Source organism: Puma concolor, chromosome C2, assembly GCF_028749965.1.
Source record: "Puma concolor isolate L17-30 chromosome C2, mPumCon1.1.hap2, whole genome shotgun sequence".
In the NCBI taxonomy this organism is placed as follows: domain Eukaryota; kingdom Metazoa; phylum Chordata; class Mammalia; order Carnivora; family Felidae; genus Puma; species Puma concolor.
In genome coordinates this window covers 37,650,065-37,669,471 of record NC_141675.1, presented here as the reverse complement: position 1 = coordinate 37,669,471, position 19,407 = coordinate 37,650,065, and the positions used below count along the sequence as shown (strand labels likewise).

At 38.1% G+C, this 19,407-nt stretch overlaps 1 protein-coding gene across 5 annotated transcripts in view; it reads left to right on the top strand.

Annotated features, from left to right (window-relative positions):
* The window catches only part of GK5 (glycerol kinase 5), an 80,345-nt gene that overhangs the window by 43,862 nt on the left and 17,076 nt on the right, over positions 1 to 19,407 (top strand). For 4 of the 5 annotated variants that reach the window (XM_086674434.1, XM_086674436.1, XM_086674432.1 and 1 more), the window contains 2 exons: positions 6,400 to 6,526; positions 8,042 to 8,146. In XM_086674434.1, the coding sequence (XP_086530560.1) occupies positions 6,400 to 6,526; positions 8,042 to 8,146 (232 nt within the window). The remainder of the gene's footprint in view (positions 1 to 6,399; positions 6,527 to 8,041; positions 8,147 to 19,407) is intronic. The other variant, XM_086674433.1, reaches the window with a different exon arrangement.

Below are 19,407 nucleotides of genomic sequence, written 5' to 3'. Positions count from 1 at the left end.
GCGTAGAGATAAAGGAGGTTTCTAAAAGAATTTTTATATGTTAAAGGAGACTTACAGGATCCTGGAGGTCAGGATAATGTTAAGCTAAAATTGCCTTTTGCCCTTAGCAAAGTGTTATCATTGAGGCCGCAGAGTACCTAGGGGAAGGTTACTTCCTGTCTCAAGGACTTGTCAGTGGGCTCGAAGTTGTAAGGAAATTATTTTTTTTTCTTTTGTCTTTGTTCCCCACATCATTAGTGCTACATTGGAAAATTTAAAAGGCATATGCTTCTAAAAATTATAAAATGTATTTATAAATTTGCCAATCTAAAGAATGCTGGTATAACAGACAGTTCCCAATTGTTTAACACTACTAGAAATAATAAGGGAGGGGCGCCTGGGTGGCGCAGTCGGTTAAGCGTCCGACTTCAGCCAGGTCACGATCTCGCGGTCCGTGAGTTCGAGCCCCGCGTCAGGCTCTGGGCTGATGGCTCAGAGCCTGGAGCCTGTTTCCGATTCTGTGTCTCCCTCTCTCTCTGCCCCTCCCCCATTCATGCTCTGTCTCTCTCTGTCCCAAAAATAAATAAACGTTGAAAAAAAAAAATTAAAAAAAAAAAAAAAGAAATAATAAGGGAAACATCTCCATATGCAAGGGAAGTAAAATATATGTTTTTGATTTAAAAAAAAAGGTGTAAGGAATTGAGATGTATTTTTTTTTTTTTTAAGGAAAAAATAGTTGTAGAAAGTTTGTGAAAAAGGAATCTCTGGAAAGGAATTGTATATGTGGTCAGGACTCACATTGGAATGAGTTGATTTTAATATCAAAACTAAGCTGGTACAAAGTTAGAGTTTGGTTTTCTGTTTTAAAAGGACAAAGTTTGCACTTAAAAAAATTTTTTTTAATACTTATTCACTTTTGAGAGACAGACAATGAGCAGGGGAGGGGAAGAGTGAGAGGGAGACACAGAATCTAAGCAGGCTCCAGGCTCCAAGCTGTCAGCACAGAGCTTGATGCTGGGCTCGAGCCCACAAACCGTGAGATCATGACCTGAGCCAAAGTCAGCTACTTAACTGACTAAGCCACCCAGGCGCCCCTGTTTGTTTGGACTTTGGATTGGCTTAAGTCTTTTTGGCCTGGAACATTCCAAAGAATTTGCTAAACTATTTAAGTTTATTTGACATGTTAAATGACATGGGAAGCATTGTCAAATATGAGAATCAAGGAAGGCCTCTCTGAGTGACTTCTGAGCAGAGATCCAAAAGAAGTGATGAACAATCACATAGATACATATGGGAGGAGTGTACCAGGCAATGAGAATGGTGGATGCCAAAGAGGGAGTAAATGTTTCAGAAAGATCAGGGGATGGTAGGGGTCAGAGCACCCAGAGTTTCATGACCGTGAGGAATGTGTTAGAAGATGAAATTAAAGAAAGCTATGCGTAGCATAGTGGATAATGCAGGACTTTCTATTCTCTGGTAAGCATTGGAAATGCTATTCTAAATGATTGGGAAACCACTAGAGGCTTAAGTGACTCTGTGTGAGGGGGAGGGCATGAATGAATTTACATTTCAAAATGATCACTAGTTGCAGTGTAATAATGGGCAAGAAAAGATTCATTAAGAGGCTGTCGCACTGAAGATGGTGGAGAAGTAGGGGGACTGGGATTTTCCTTGTCCCTCAAACACAGTTGTATTGATCACTTGGAACATCCAGGAAATCTATCCACTGAGTGACAGAAGAATCCCTACAGGTAGAGGGAGACAGCTTGGCAAGTGTGAGGTACATGGAAGTGAACTGGGGGAGAGAAAAATGATGGTGTTGCTGAGGGGAGGGAACCCTTTCTGTGGAGAGAGACAAGGGAGGGTAAGAGAGAGAGGTTGAGAGTTGACACAAGAGGGAAAACCTCTCTGGACCATGGACTGGGGAGTGAGAAATACTAAGGGTCCCAGATGTGTTTTGCAAACAATGTTTGGAGCTCAAATTCTGAGGTTTTGGAAGTGTACAACTTTCTCTGGACCAGAGCTGTGGTTCATGCCTCTGGAGAGGAGGGAGCTGGCCATGGAGTGCATAGGGTGGTATAGGGATCTCCAGGGTTCACTGGGAGAGAACATTCCCTTCCTGGAAGGCTTTTGGAAGAGGGTTTATTGCTTCCCCAAGGACAAAAGACCCTGTAGGTGCCAGCCAAAATTTCATTAGCTGTACTCCAGAGGAAGAGAGAGGATCCACGTGGTCCTTTAAGACTTAGGGTTTCGAATCCCAGCTGCATGCCAAAGAAAAAATGTAGGAGAGTTGTGGAGCTGGAGTGGGGTGAGCTGACTGCCCTCACTGTTCTGTGGGGGCTGCCTGAACAGCGGGGGGTATGAGATCCCCCGCACAGCAAAGGAAACAATCTTTTGCACAGCAAAGGAAACAGTCAACAAAACTAAAAGGCATTGGATGGAATGGGAGAATATATTTGCAAGTGACATATCAAATAAAGGTTAGTATCCAAAATCTATAAAGAATTCATCAAACTCAGTACCCAAAAAAACAAATAATCCAGTGAAGAAATGGGCAGAACACATGAACAGACACTTTTCCAAAGAAGACATCCGGATGGCTAACAGACACATGAAAAGATGCTCAACATTACTCATCATTAGGCAATTGCAAATCAAAACCATACTGGTCAGAATGGCTAACATTAATAGCTCAGGCAACAACAGATGTTGGAGAGATGTGGAGAGAGAGGAACCCCTTTGCACTGCTGGTGAGAATGCAAACAGGTGCAGCCACGCTGGAGTATGGAGGTTCCTCAAAAAATTAAAAATAGAACTACCCTATGACCCAGCAATTGTACTTCTAGGTATTTATCCAAAGGATAAAAAAATGCTGATTTGAAGGGGCACAAGCACCCCAATGTTTATAGCAGCACTATCAACAATAGCCATAATATGGAAAGAGCCCAAATGTCCATAGACTGATGAATGAATAACAATGTGGTATGTATATACAATGGAATATTACTCAGCAATCAAAAAGAATGAGATCTTGCCATTTGCAACAATGTGGATAGAACTGGAGAGTGTTAACGCTAAGCAAAATAAATCAGTCAGAGAAAGACAAATATATGATTTCACTCATATCTGGAATTTAAGAAACAAAATGGATAAACATAGGTGAGGGGAGGGAAACATAAGATAAAAACAGAGAGGCAAACCTTAAGAGACTCTTAAATACAGAGAACAAACAGTTGCTAGAGAGGTGTGGGGTGGGGGATGGGCTAAATGGGTGATGGGCATTGAGGAGGGCGCTTGTTGGGTAGAGCACTGGATGTTATATGTAAGTGATGAATCGCTAAATTCTACTCCTGAAATCATTATTACACTGTATGTTAACTAACTTGAATTTAAGTAAATAAATTTTTAAAAAAGAAGTAATACTAAGCCTTCTTTATGTTGTAAGATTTTGGCACATGTGCATAAAGCCCATTCTGCTTCTGAAAAAAAAAGTCCTCATTGCCGGATTTTTGCCATGCTAATGTCCTATAACATGGCAACAGCCTGGTGCTGAGTCAGAGAAATTAAGATGGGTAAACATTGCCAATTAAATGAGTAGTTGGGGCTATCAGAAAACCAAGATGACTGCTTAGTTCTTCCCAGCTCCCTGGCAAACACTATTTTTCAATTTGTATATTCCTTCATGCACCATAGGGCATTTAAGATGACCCAAATTATGAATAGACATTGGGAGGGAGACTTCTATAATATTGCAAAAACAATTTACCAGGAATTTCTGATTTGTCAGGTCCTCCTGGAAAAACTGATTTTGTTCCCAGAGCCTCAGACCTCCCTGCTCTGGCCCCTTTTAACACCTGCAACTGGACTTCATTCAACTGCCATTTACTATGGGTTATCAGTGTATTCTTGTTATTGTTTGTATGTTTTATGGATGGGTTGAAGCCTTTCCCTGCTGCAAAGCTGTGATGCCCTCACAGTAGCAAAGAAACTGTTAGAAAACGTTTTCCCATTTGGGGCATACCTTCCACAATCTCCAGCAATCGAGGCACCCATTTCAGAGGGCAAATCCTATGAGCCTTAACGAAAACCTCGCAAAACTTATTGAAATTCTATCAGTATACAAGTGTCTGCTGATCCTTTGTTGTCTCATGCTATTAAGACCAACTACTGTAAACCTCTAATATCTTATGCTCAAGCCTATCATCAACAAGTTAAAGAAACCTTCTCAGATTCCAATTCAAATGATCCTGTTGGTCACAATGTAGAGCCTGGAGATTTAGGTATTCGGGAAACATTATCAGAGGAAGGTAGCTCTCAGGCACCATTTGAAGAGGAATCTTACCAAGGGCTCCTGATCACTGATACTGCTGCAAAACCAGAAGGGATGGAGCCTTGAGTACATATCTCTCAGCTTGTGAAGGCTCCACCTGCAACCAGGCCCTGTACAGACACTGGAAACCTCCAAATCAAAATGATGAGGAAGAGAAATTGCTTACATCAAGGCATCCTGCTTCTGCCCAAGACTATGGATCAAGACTTTAAACTTTAAACATGAAACTCTTTCTCCTTCTCCTTTCTTTTACTGTAACATTGACCTGGAAAGAAAATGCCCTCATCTGTTTCTCCCCAGGCCATTGTTAAGGGGGTAAACCTTTGGAATTTAGAACAACCTTTTATTTCAGGCCATGAGAAAGTCTAACTGACCCCCTAACTTTTCACAAGCAAAATAAGGCATTTCTTTGGACAACTCCCCAGAAGTTTCATTGTTGAGCTAGAAAGGATCTGCTGGGAGGCTTTTATGATTCAGGATTCATTCCTCTTGGTAGGTCCCTACGTCCCTTATTAGGGATAAGCGTAAATAAACCTATGATCAGGAACTTCTCAATTCTTGAAATTATTGCAAAATCTGCTGCTAAAGCAACTGCTGTCCAACAAAGATCCTTAGACTCTTTGGCCAAAGTTGTTCTTAATAGTAGGACAGCCCCTGAATATCTTTCAGCTGAACAAGGAGGTACCTCTGCTGTGGCCAACACCACCTGCTGTATCTGGATTAACCCTTCTGGGGAAATTGAAATTTAATTACATAAGATCACTGAGCAAGCTGCTTGGTTTAAAAGAATAACTTCTTCAGCAGGGTCTTTCTTTGATTTTAATTGTTTTCAGTCTTGGGGACTATGGCTCTGAAGTGCTCTCAAAACACTGGGAATTATCCTGCTTGTAGTTATCGTAATAATCCCCCTGGTACATTGTATTCTCTCAAAAGCTTTAAATGCATGTTAACTGCTAACCACCAAGCAAATGATCTCCCTAAGACTGGAATGTCAGAAAAGGAATGAAAAGGACAATTGACTTAGAAATTGTGAACCTGAAGTTGTAACCTGTGAATGTCACAGAGATTAAGCAAAAAAACCATCATGACCTGTGAGTCACACAGGTCCACACACAAAGGACCAGTAACAACTGATCAGCTCTGGAGCTGATGGCAGAGAATGGCGCTAATGCTTTAAATTTTGATCACATCTCTCAGTTAAGCTGAGAGTCTGATCAAAGGGGAGGAAACTGTTAAAAAGAAAACCACAGGCGTCAAATGGTGGTCCCAAGCCAGTTAACCAAGACTTAGCAGCTAATCTATCTGCAGTTTCAACCACCCAAAAATATAACCCTTAACCAGTCAACATGGGAATTCCCTGGTCAGCACCAGGAAGTTTAACGATAGGCTCTTCTGTTCCCCTTAGGAAGGTGACCTTGCCTAAAACAATGGATTCTTTGCCAATAGTTTCCTTTTTTCTCCGCTCTTTCTCTACTTCTAAAAACTATCCTTTTCTTTAGCCCTTTGGAGCTCACCTCTGCTAGATAGGGTGCTGCCCAATTCATGCATCAATTAATAAAGCCAATTAGATCTTTAAAATTTACCCCATTGAATTTTTGTTACTTAACAATGTATATGTACGTTTAATTATTTTCACAAGATGTTATATTTTTTCTTCTAACAAAAATGTATGGTTGGGAATGTGTGGTTTCAACCTACATGTATTTAGATTAAGCATACACCTATCACTCGTTAAAAGAGAAATTTGTGAGGTCAGTTATTTAACTAATGAATGAAACTGCTTTTAAGTTAAAAAATCTTCGTTGTTTTTTCTGCACAATTTTTATTCTGACCTTTATTTCTAAGATCATTCCTGTGACACTTAAACATCATAAAGTAGATTGCCCACTAAAAATTCCCGAGGCACATTCCCTAGAGAGACTTCTATCTTATTGTTGCTCTTTGTTCTTTCCAGGGATTTTTTTTTTTAGGAAAAGGAAAAAAGAAAACAAAATTTTGAAGTATGGGAATATAGTATAGGAGACAGTGGGATACAGTGAAATAGGCCACTGCTAAAGACCAGCCATCTTACATTTGAACATTTTTGGTAGGTCGCCGATCAGCAATCAGCCATGTTTGGAGAATGCTGCTTCCAGACTGGAGACGTGAAACTTACCATGGGAACTGGGACATTTTTGGATATTAATACTGGAAATAGCGTGCAACATACTGTTGGAGGTAGTTGGAATTTATCTTTTTTATTGACAAATATCACTTATTTTCATATTTAACTTTTCTGATACTGTTTTCCCAGTTTATATTAAGGACACTCTGTAATATATTTTTTTGTTATTATTCTTAGTTAATTTCTATTTCCCTTCTTTCCTTAAAAGCTTAAAAAATGAGAAAGATGTTATTATAGAAAAACTCAGGATTAGGGTATTTTGGTCAGTTTTCCAAATATTTGCCTAATTTGTTATATGTGTTTAAAACATCTTTCTAGGCCTCTAAATTTTCTTTTTATGTGTTAGCAATTCTTTTTGTGAAAAAAAAATTTTTTTTGTGGTAATTCTCAACTAGTGTTCCATGCATATGTAATGGCAATTGGCAAGAAATTGATCTCCCCGATGGAAGACATCCTAGGATGTATAAACCAAGAAATTTAGATTGTGGAAGAACACCCTAAGAGGCCTGTGGGCTCTTAATCTGGGCTATGGTCTCCTACTGTGGTTACTAAAAGGTAGATTTTAAAATGTTTTTCTTAGGGTGCCTGGGTGGCTCAGCCGGTTAAGCTTCCAGCTTTGGCCCAGGTCATGATCTCACGGTCTGTGAGTTAGAGCCTCGCGTTGGGTTCTGTGCTGACAGCTCAGAGCCTGGAGCCTGCTTCAGATTCTGTGACTCCCTCTTTCTCTGCCCCTCCCCCACTCGTGCTCACGCTTTCTCTCTCTCTCCTCTCTCTCTCTCTCTCTCTCTCTCAAAAGTAAACATTAAAAAAAATAAAGAAGCTTGGTTTCTCTTAAAATATATATATACATATATATAAATATATATATATTAATATATATATTTTTTTTTCTTACCTTCCATCCCCCCTCAAGCTCTTCCTTTTCCCCTAACTAGGGAAATGGAAGCTAGAAAATCTGATCATTGATTGCAACAGGTTGTTTCTACTTAGGAACCTCCACAAATAAATGAGATAGTGTAGTTGGTTCTATTCCTCTGTTTCTAGAGACATAGACATGCCTATGGATAATAAAAGCTAATGTTTAGTGTTCATTTTACATATCAGGCACTGCACTAAGTTCTTTTTATGCATTAACTCAGTTTATTCTCACAGTAGCTCTCTGAGGTAGACCATTTTACAATTGAGGAAACTAAGGCTAAGAGGTTAGAAATTTGTGAAACCACTGACTTCAGAGCCACTTTGCTATTTTTTTTTATTTTTTTAAATGTTTATTTATTTTTGAGACAGGGAGAGACAGAGCATGAACGGGGGAGGGTCAGAGAGAGAGGGAGACACAGAATCTGAAAGAGGCCTCAGGCTCTGAGCTGTCAGCACAGAGCCCGATGCAGGGCTCGAACTCACGGACCGCGAGATCATGACCTGAGCCGAAGTCGGATGCTTAACCAACTGAGCCACCCAGGCACCCTGCCACTTTGCTATTTTTTAAGAAAATCAAATTGTTCTACTGTAGTCATCTCTGGATGAATTATCTATTTATATTTGACTTATACTGTTTCTTTGTTTCTAAGGCTTTTATCCACTAATTGGGTGGAAGATTGGGCAAGAAGTTGTATGCTTAGCTGAAAGCAATGCAGGAGACACTGGTACAGTCATAAAATGGGCTCAACAATTAGGTAAGTCATCTTATAGACAGATTTCATAGGCCACACTTAAAGAATTCAAGAATGCCATAGGACTACAGATCAGTAGGGAATGAATGGATTGTTCAAATGAGACATAAAAGGAACTAGAAAATATAGGGCATTGTTTTATTACACTGGGATAGTAAAAGGCTAGGCATTAAGGCCAGATACCATAAAGAAAAAGAATAATAAATTTATATAAATTATTAGAATGTGTAAGGAGAAGGATGCCATAAGCAAAGTTAAAAAACAACTTGGTAAGAACAATTTGTAGCATACGTCAGAAAAATTAATAAAGATGACGAAAAAAAGTGGGGGTACCTGGCTGGCTCAGTCAGTTAAGTGTCTGGCTCCTAATTAGGGCCCAAGTCATGATCTCGTGGTCATGAAATGGAGCTCTGTGTCAGGCAGTGCGGACCCTGCTTTGGATTCTCTCTCTTTGCCCCTCCCCAAGCTTGCACGCTCTGTCTCTCTCTCTCCCTCTGTCTCTCTCTCCCTCTCTCTCTCAAAGTAAATAAATAAACTTTAAAAAAATGACAAAAATGGACAAAGGACAGAAGTACAGATATCACAAATCAAATAACTATTAAAAAATGCTATTCAGAGTCACATGGCTGCTCTGTCAGAAGAGCTTGTGACTGTTGATCTCAGGGTCTTGAGTTCAAGCCCCACACAGGGTGTAGAGATTACTAAAAAACAAAACAAAACAAAACAAAACAAATGCAATTCAATTCAATAATCAAAGAAATACACATCTAAAAACTGATGTCACCTGTAATTGGCAGAGATTAAGTAGTTTGATGATGGTCAGCATTGGTGGGACTATAGAGAAAAAACTCTTCTTGTTTTCCTTTGTGATGAATGTTTTTTTAATGTTTATTTTTTTTTTTTTGAGAGAGAGAGTGCAAGCTGGGAAGGGGCAGAAAGACAGATGGAGACAGAGAATCTGAAGCAGGCTCCAGGCCCTGAGCTGTCAGCACAGAGCCTGATGCAGGGCCTGAACCCATGAACCACAAGATCATGACCTGAGCCAAAGTTGGAGGCCCAACCAACTGAGCCACCCAGGCACCCCTCCTTTGTGATGAATATTAACTGGTATGGCCTTTCTGGAGGACAAGCAGGCAATATGTGTCAATTTATAGAGTGCAGACCCTTTGGCCTCATTCTATTCTTTGTTTCCTAAGAAAACAATGGGACAGATATGCAAAGACGTATTAGTGCAGCAGTTGGAAATAAGTTCCTGTCTAATAATAAAGCATTACAGTATATCCATACAGTGGGACATTGTACAGTCACATGTAATGGTGTAGTTGTATATCTTATTGATGCAGAACGCTGTCTATGGCACATTAAGAAGGGGATGAAGCAGTTGCAGAACAGTCTATGTAAATATTTTTTGCTTTTATTTTACAGTTTTATTGAGATATAATCCACAAACCAAATAATTCACCTATTTGAGGTGTAAAATTCAGTGTTCTTTAGTATGTCTCAGGACGGTGCAACCATCACCACCATCTAATTTTAGAACATTTTTATTCCCCCTAAAAGAAACCTCCATATGCACTGGCATTGACTTCCTATTCTATCCACCTCCCCTCAGCTACCACGGATCTACTTTCTGTCTCTATGGATTTGCCTATTCTGGACATTTCATGTGGATAGAATCAAACAATATGTGGCATCTTGTAACTGCCATCTTTTACTCATCATAACATTGCAAGGTTCACCCATGTCATGGCATATATCAGTACTTATTTCTTTTTATTGCTGAATATTCCATTATATGGAAGTACCAGAATTTATTTATTCATTCATCAGATGATGGACATTTAGGTTGTTTCCACTTTTTAGCTGTTGTGATTGACGAACAGCCTGTATATTACATAGCCTTGTTTCTCTGCTGTGCCCCAGTAACACAGGTCAGGGGACATTTTTTCCCTAGCAGTATCACTTTTAATTGCTACACGTCACATCTGCTTGCTCCGGGCGATCCCCTAAGACTTCCCCATGCTCATTTAAAATACCGAGGACTCTTATTTACTAGAAATAAGGAAACCGATTCCTCTCTGGTTATCTTCCCAAGAGAGATAACATATCCTTCATTAGAGAGAATGAGATAAGCATTTTCTCACATGTGAACTAATTTTAGGGAGTGAACAGATACATGTTACTGGTGATGAATAGGATCTTAGTTCATGGTCCTGCCTCTCTCTCCTCCTGGGGAAGAGAAGTGTGGCTTCCTGCTGAAGCTGAAGTGAAACCCAGCAAGAATGAAGCCTTGAGTTCTCAAGTAGACAACGCAGGCCCAGGGTCTGTAAGGGCACTACCTGAGTGTTATTGGTGAAAATACTAGACGCTGCTAAAGACACTCTACATGTTTTCTATGGATCCAGCCTGCTGAGCCAGGAGAAAATCCCCTTATCATGTGGAGAAGAAAGGTGGCCTGGCGAATCCCTGGGTGAGCCTGCCAAATGACATCAGTACTGTTTGGTCTGCACTGCCCCTCTTCCAATCTGAGTGGGGAGGCCTAATCTTTCTCATATCTCCAGAAACCAGAGAGCCAAGGTTCACTCCCCTACCTCTCATTGCCTGATAACCCCATAAGCCTGACCTGAAAGAGAGCACAGTGTAGGAGCATACAGCACCCTGAATGGGAGTGACCAAGCTCAACAGGTAGCTCCTATGCAGGCAGAGAGGATGGGAGAAACAGAAGATTAAAATAACACCAACAAAAGTCAAACTTAAAGGGATGAAAGAAAATATTACAAAGAAATGTCTGGAAAACATAAAGAGTTTTGAGGAACAAAACCAAGATATGTGAAATGTAAAAAGAAATACTAATAAAACAAAAAATAGTGCTGAAAATCCAAATGGGAATCGGGGAAATTTAAAAACAAAGAAGACGAAACAAATAGAAGATAAAACTAAGAGGTAAGAGGTACAGAGGAAAGATAAGAGAAAAAAATATGTGAATACTAGTCTTTTGTGGCATATGAAAATGTAATTATGGAAATGGAGTTACAAAAATGTAAAAATTGAAGCGACAAATTGGAAATAAATTTCCATGAGCAGAAGAAAGACCTTACTACACAGACTGAAATAGCTTACCAAATTGAAAAAAAAAAAAGATAAACTAAGACAGTCCTATGTGTATGAATTATCTGATTCCCAAGAATAAAGAAAAGCTTCAAGATAGGAAGAGCCGTTTATTTCTAAAGAAAAAAACTAGACTGGCATGGAAGTAGTTGTAAAATTTAGAAAGTGGAACATGTACATATTAGGAAAAAGATCAAGGAGTCAATAATCTGGTGCCAGGCTAAGATAGCATTCATATTAAGTACAAAAGGGACATTTTCTGGCCATGCAGCATATACTTTCTGAGGAAATTACCCAAGGAGGTACTCTAGCCAAAAGAAAATAGAGCAAAGATCTCAACATGGGCAAAGCAAAGTATATAATAAATAAGGTGTGTTTCAAAAAATAAAATTTTTTATTCCCCAGTAGCAGGCCAGATTTTGTTCTTTATTATTTGAATTGGTCTTATACCAAACTGATAAAAGACATCTTACTATAATATAAAATCTTTATTTTTGTACATCAGGAACATAATGTACAAAAATCTCTTTAAGAGATTGAAATTAACACTAAAAAGAGCCTCTAATTAAACTAGGCTTAAATATTTTATGTGTAATATATGGTTATTCTATAGAAACTTTTCTGTTAAAAGTTTCAAAATGTATTCTGTTTTTGTTTGTTTATTTGTTTTTCCCTTCTTCCCATAAATGAGTTTAATTCCATGGTGTATAACTTCTGGGGTAAAGTGCTGCTCAAGAATAGACCACAAAGTGTGCATTTTTTCCGTTCTTCATTTTTTCTTTCTGTTCATTTATCTTTTCATTTCAAGTTCAAGGAAATCTCTTTCTAAACACATATGCGTGGGTGCGCACACACACGCACACACACACACACACACACAAATCCTTTTCTCAGTTCCATACGTTGAAAAGCAATAGAGTGGAACATCTCATCCTATTATGTAATATGGTTAGAAATGAATAGCAAAAACAATATATAAATGGTACTTAGCCACGTGGAAATATGAAATGTCTTTTCTTGAGTAGCATAGGGCCAAGGAAAACATTTGAAACATAATTTGATAGTGTCCAAAAAATATAGAAAATGACTATAATTCTGTAAGAACAGTACTTAGAGGAAAATGATGAATCCTTATTAATAAGAAAAAGGAGAGAAGCATAATAAACTTCCCAGCCAAATAGTATAAGGATATACAAATTATAAAACTGATAAATGGTAAATAGTAAAATTGATAAACTAAATCTCTTTTTAAAATATCCAAGAATTGGTACCTTATATATGTTTCACTGGGAATATATACAGTGAGGCATATAGTGAGAAAGAGATAAAAATGAGAACTGTTTTAACTGTTCATTTTGAAATAATTTCAAACTTAAAGTTAGCAGAAAAACTAACAGAAAACTAGCAAAAAACATAAAAATAGCAGAAAAACTTTTGTATACGCTTTGCCCCATATTTGCTTTTTTTTTAATTTTATTTTTTTAAGTAATCTCTACACCCAACATGAGGCTTGAATGAATGTACAACCCTGAGATTAAGAGTTACACTTTCCACCAACCAGGCACCCCCCAGATTTGCTGGTTTTTAATGTTTTACTGTGGTTGCTTTATCGGTCTACCTACCATCCATCCATCTGTCCCATATGCTGTGGGATAGATAAATATCTTTTAAAAAAAAATTAATGTTTATTTATTTTTGAGAGAGAGAGACAGACACTGGAGGGGTGGAGGCAGAGAGAGGAGATACAGAGTCTGGAGGAGGCTCCAGTCTCTGAGCTGTCAGCACAGAGCCTGATGCGGGGCTTGAACTCACAGACCGCAAGATCATGATCTGAGCCAAAGTCAGATACTCAACCAACTGAGCCACCCAGGTGCCCCTAGATAAATATCTTTATAATTTCCTGAGCTCTTTAAGAATCTACTGCATGCATCATGCTCCTTTTCCTGTAGTACTTCATGGTGCATTTCCTAAGAACAAGAATATTCTCTTACTTATCTAAAGTATGGTTATAAACTTGAGAAAAGTTAACATTGGCTATACTGTAATACTTAAAAAATTTTTTTTAATTTAATTTTTTTTTTATTTTAGAGAGACGGGGAACAAGCAGGGGAGAGGGGCAGAGGAAGAGAGAGAGAGAGAGAGAGAGAGAGAGAGAATCTTATGCAGGCTTCATGCTGAGCTGGGTTGGATCCCATGACTGTAGGATCATGACCTGAGCCAAAATCAAGAGTCAGATGCTCAACCAACCGAGCCACCCAGGCACCCCTTATGAAATTTATAATCCCTATTCCAATTTTGTCAAATGTCCCAATAATGTCTTTCATGGCATTTTTTTCCCATTACAAGATCGAATCCAAAATTGCTTAATGGTATAATTTCCTTTAATCTGGAACTGTTTCCTCAGCTTTGTTTTTCATGCCATTGTCATTTTTTTTTTTTTTTAATTTTTTTTTCCACGTTTTTATTTATTTTTGGGACAGAGAGAGACAGAGCATGAACGGGGGAGGGGCAGAGAGAGAGGGAGACACAGAATCGGAAACAGGCTCCAGGCTCTGAGCCATCAGCCCAGAGCCCGACGCGGGGCTCGAACTCACGGACCGCGAGATCGTGACCTGGCTGAAGTCGGACGCTTAACCGACTGCGCCACCCAGGCGCCCCGCCATTGTCATTTTTTAAAAATATAGGCCAGTTATTTTCTAGAATATCCTTTAATTTGGGTTCCTGTGACTAGATCCATCTTACGTAGTTTTGGCTGATATCATACATAAATGATAACTGTATCCTTCTTATAATATATACCTGGAGATGCAGGGTGTCCTTTAGTCTTCTTTTGGTTCTATTAAATTTTATGTGGGGCACCTGGGCGGCTCACTTGGTTAGGTGTCTGCCTCTTGATTTTGGCTCAGGTCATGATCTTGTGGTTTATGAGTTCGAGCCCTGCGTTAGGCTCTGTGCTATTAGCACAGATTCTGTGCTCTACCTTGCTCTCTGCCCCTCCCCCACTCATTCATTTTTTCTCTCTCTCTCTCTCTCTCTCTCTCTCTCTCAATAAATAAATAAACTTAAAAAATTTTGTTCACATGCATAAGATGTTTCCCAATTTCTCCATTGTATAATTACTGTTTTTACTTTTGTAATAAATAATATGTGAGGAGATACTTTGAAACTAGCTAGATACCCCATTTCTCATCAAATTTCCCCCATCCTCTAAATTTAGCATTCATTGATAATTCTTGCCTGGATCAGTTTTTATTCCAATGGTTGCAAAATGGTGTTTACTAACTCTATTATCCCTTCTGTGTTTAGTAGTTAGCATTCTATTGTGCAGTGAAGAGCTTCCACTTCACCCCTTTTATTTACTAATTATCACTATAAACTCATGGTTTCTTATTCAACAGGTTACAAATCTTATAGTTCTTTTTATTTTCGTGTTCAGTTTGTCCTGGATTTAACCAGTGAAAATCTTCTCAAATTATCCTCTATGTCTTTAAATGTCCATATCTTTTTTTTTTTTTTAACACTTTATTAGTTTCTGGCACAAGATGTTTTAAGCTCATCTTAGGTTTTTCCTACTTCCTAAGTGGAATTAGCCACTTTCCCAATAAGCCCTAATTCCTATGAGTGGAAAATGGTATTGAAAAATAATGATTGGCAGTGTGCCTGGCTGGCTCAGTTGGTAGAATGAGTGACTCTTGATTTCAGGGTCATGAATTCAAGCCCCACATTGGGCATGGAGCCTACTTAAAAAAATAATAGTAAAATTTAAAAATAAATAAATAAAGGGGTGCCTGAGTGGCTCAGTCAGTTAAGTAATTCTTTTTTTTTTCTATTTTTTATAATTTTATTATTATTTTTCAACTTAAATCCAAGTTAGTTAACATATAGTGTAATAATGATTTCAGGAATAGAATTTAGTGATCCATCACTTACATATAACTCCAGTATTCATCCCAACAAGTCCCCTCCTTAATGCCCATCACCCATTTAGCCCATCCCCCCACCCAGCTCCAGCAACCCTCAGTTCTGTGCATTTAAGAGTCTCTTATGGTTTGCCTGCCTCTCTCTTTTTATCTTATTTTTCCTTTCCTTCCCCTATGTTCATCTGTTTCATATCTTAAATTCCACATATGAGTGAAATCATGATGTTTTGTCTTTCTCTTACTGACTTCACTTAGCATAATATACTCTAGTTCCATCCACATTGTTACAAATGGTAAGATTTCTTTTTTTGATTGCCAAGTAATATTCCATTATATATATATATATACCACATTTTCTTTGTGCATTCATCACTCAGTAGACATTTGGGCTCTATCTATACTTTGGCTATTGTTGATAGTGCTGCTAAAAACATTGGGGTGCATGTGCCCCTTCTTTTTCAGGATTGTTTTGGCTATTCGGGGCCTTTTCTGGTTCCATACAAATTTTAGGATTGTGTGTTCTAGCTGTGTGAAGAATGCTGGTGTTATTTTGATAGGGATTGCATTGAATATGTAGATTGCTTTGGGTAGTATCGACAAGTGTCTGATTCTTGATCTCAGGGTTGTGAGTTCAAGCCCTGTGTTGGGCTCCATGCTGGGTGTCAAGCCTACTTGAATGAATGAGTGAATGAATGAATGAATGTAACAGCAGTGATTGGCAGCAGATTTCAACAGGGCTAGAAGTGTGTGTGTGTGTGTGTGTGTGTGTGTGTGTGTGTGCGTGTTTATTAACAATTTTTGAAATATCACACCTCCAATTCTAGTCTAGCCCCTAAGGGTCTTTGCTTGTCTTTTTATGTTCTATATTTTTATCTCTTCTACATCGAGAATTCTGGCTCCCAACAACATTGATATGCATTCGTTTACTCTCCCTTGAAATATACACAAAAGATCTTCAGAATTACTAGACTGTCCCACTACAACAAACAATATTTACTCAAGATCCTTTGCAAGTTTTTTTTCCCTTTATTTTAAGGGTATATGAGTATATGGTCAAAGAACACTATTCAAAAGTTACTTCGATTAGTTCTTACTCTTCTTCCTTCGACGATTTTATTAATTTGAAATAGAGTTGAGTTTGTTTCTGTTACCAGTTCTAGTTCCCTCCCCCCTGCATCCTTTTTAAAAACATTATCAATATATATATTTTTAGATTTTTTACTGTTTATTTATTTTGAGAGAGAGATTGACCATGAGTGAGGTAGGGACTGAGAGATAGGAGGACACAAAGATCCAAAACAGGCTCCAGGCTCCGAGCTGTCAGCACAGAGCCCAACGCAGGGCTTGAATTCAGGAACCATGAGATCATAACTTGAGCCAAAGTTGGGCGCTCAACCATCTGAGCCACCCAGGCGCCCCACATTATCCATATATTTTTGATACGGAATTTTAACTTGATTCCCAAAGTCAAACTCATGAAAAAAGATATGCTGAGAGAAGTTGACTCCCTCACCTGTCCCTTCATCTGTCTCCCTGCATCTTGTAATCATTAGTTTTTGGTTTATCCTTTATAAATTTCTTTTTGCAAAAACATTTGGGATACATGCTTTGTATTTTCCCTAATTTCTTACATAAAAGGTAAACTATATATGCTCTCTTGTACTTTGCCATTTTTACTTAATAATATATTCTGAGAATTACTTCACAGAGATCTTCTTTATTCTTTTCACAGCTGCACAGTATGTGTATATACATAGTTTAGCCAGCCAATATCCTGTATTTGGTCACTTAAGTAATTTCCAATACTTTGCAAATACAAATAGGGTGCAATGAATAACCTTGTACATAAGGATTTTCTTTTTGTTGGAGGTATGTTTTTACAATAAGTTCCCAGAACAGAGATTGCTAAGTCAAAGGATAAATACATTGTAATTTTGTTAGACATTGCCAAATTCCTCTTTGTAGGAACCGTGCCATTTTGTATTTCCACCAGAAATTTTTTTTTAAACTTTTTTTTACTGTTTGTTTATTTTTGAGAGAGAGAGTGCAGGGGAGGGGCAGAAAGAGAGGGAGACAGAGGATCAGAAGCAGGCTCTGTGCTGACAGCAAAGAGCCTAATGTGGGACTCCAACTTACAAACCTGAGCCTGAGATCATGACCTGAGCCAAAGTTGGACACTTAACCAACTGAGCCACCCAGGTGCCCCTCAGCCAGAAATGTTTGATACTGTTTCCCCATAGCCTCTTTCCTCATTGAATCTTTTACATCAGTGAATGATCTGGTTGGATGAATTACAGAAGTTGGGAACTGAAATAGAAGTCTTACGTATTGTGAAGCTTTTGACCTTTTGCACAGTATCCTCTAAATGGCTCTCATAAATGGAATCATATAAATGGATATTGGAATCCACAATATTTTATAAATGGAATCCTATAACCAGTTGAGAAGCTTTCTTTTGGTTAACGTAATGCCTTTGAAATTCATCCATGTTTTGTATGTATCAATAGTTCATTTTATTTAATTACTCAGCAATAATCTATGTTATGGATATACCACAGTTTGTTCATCCATTATCCTACTGGAGGACCTGTGGGCTGTTGTTTCCAGTTTTGGGTGATTATAAATAAAACTACTATAAGTATTCATCTACAGGTTTTTATGTGAACATCTGTTTAATTTTTTAAAAATCTTTCTAGGATAAATATCTAAGAATGGGATTGCTGGCTTGTATAAACATGATGTTATATGTGTTATATAAACATACACACAAATAAGTATGAGTTTATCTTTGTAAAACACAAAAACAAAAACCTGCCAAACTGTTTTTGAGAGTGGCCATACCATCTTGCGTTCTCACCAGCAGCGTGTGTGTGTAGTGTGTGTGTGTGTGTGTGTGTGTGTGTGTAGTGTGTAGTGTGTGTGTGTGTGTGTGTGTGTGTTGCTCCAGTGCTCAGTATTGTCATTTTTGTCAGTTTGTTTTTTAATTTTTGCAATTCTAATAGGTGTGTAATGTTATCTGTCACTTACTGTCTGTTCCATAGAGACTCCTGAGTCCTGCACCTCAGACCAGAAAGGGGTACTTCTATGGAAGCACTTCATATGTGCACCCAGTGTATAGACCCAAGTGTTAGGTTTTAGGCTGTCCCTGATATCAGAGAAAGTGAAAACAGGAAACTCACCACTGGTGTGGCATTACTTCAAGTTCCCTGCCAGCCTTATTCTTTTGAGTCCTCAGATAGCTTTTTCATGCATTCCGTCAGGATTCTTAGTTGTATTCAGTGGGAGAGATGGAGTGAAATCTGCTTACTCCCGAAGATTTTACATTGTAAGCTCATTTGAGAAGAGTTTAAGTGGAAGATTACTTAGAGAAGTTCTTCAAGCAAGTATATTCATTGGAACAGCCAATGAAGAATGTAAATTAACTGTATTTCTTTTTTTTTCCTGTTTCTTTGCCTGTCGCCAAAAAACTTTTCCTCAAACCAGCCATCCAGCCATTATTCCAAATTTTGATTGAAAAATTTAGACATTTAGGCATGATTTGTTTAAAGTATACATTTAAAAACCAATGTTATTTTTTAATTAGTTTTTGAAGTACTAGAGATATTTTGATGTGTTGTATGAACATGTTGACCAAATAAATATGATTTATGGATCTGATAATTCATTTTGAATAAAATTTATAGATATTATTGAACTAGCCTTATTAACTTGAGTTTTAACATAGGTGTTTCTTAAACTTTTCTCTTTACTCAGTTCTTCATTGTAAGAATAACAAAACATGCAATAAAATTAAAACAATTTTCTTGAGGCTGTACAAAGCCTTCAATATTTATTATGACTGATTCTTGAGCTTTTTCATCTGATCTGTTCTATCTGTCCTACATGCTTATTCAGGAGTCAGTTCACAAACAAGGATATCCAACTGATGAATGAAAAGGATTTCAACTTTGTTAGTTTATAAAGAAACACAAAATCAAACCATCATGCAATCCACCAAAATAGCTAAAATGAAAAGCATAGACAGTATCAATTATTGGCAAGAATATGGCATAACTGCAAGTTTCATACTGTTGGCAGGAGCCTTAATTTGGTATAACCACTTTGGAAAATGGTTTGGCAGTATCTTCTAAAGTTAGTCCTAAATTTGTAGACCCTAGGACTAGCATTACCATCCCTTAGTATATAACAAACAGAAACATACACATATGTTCACCCAAAAGAACGTCTGAGTGCTCA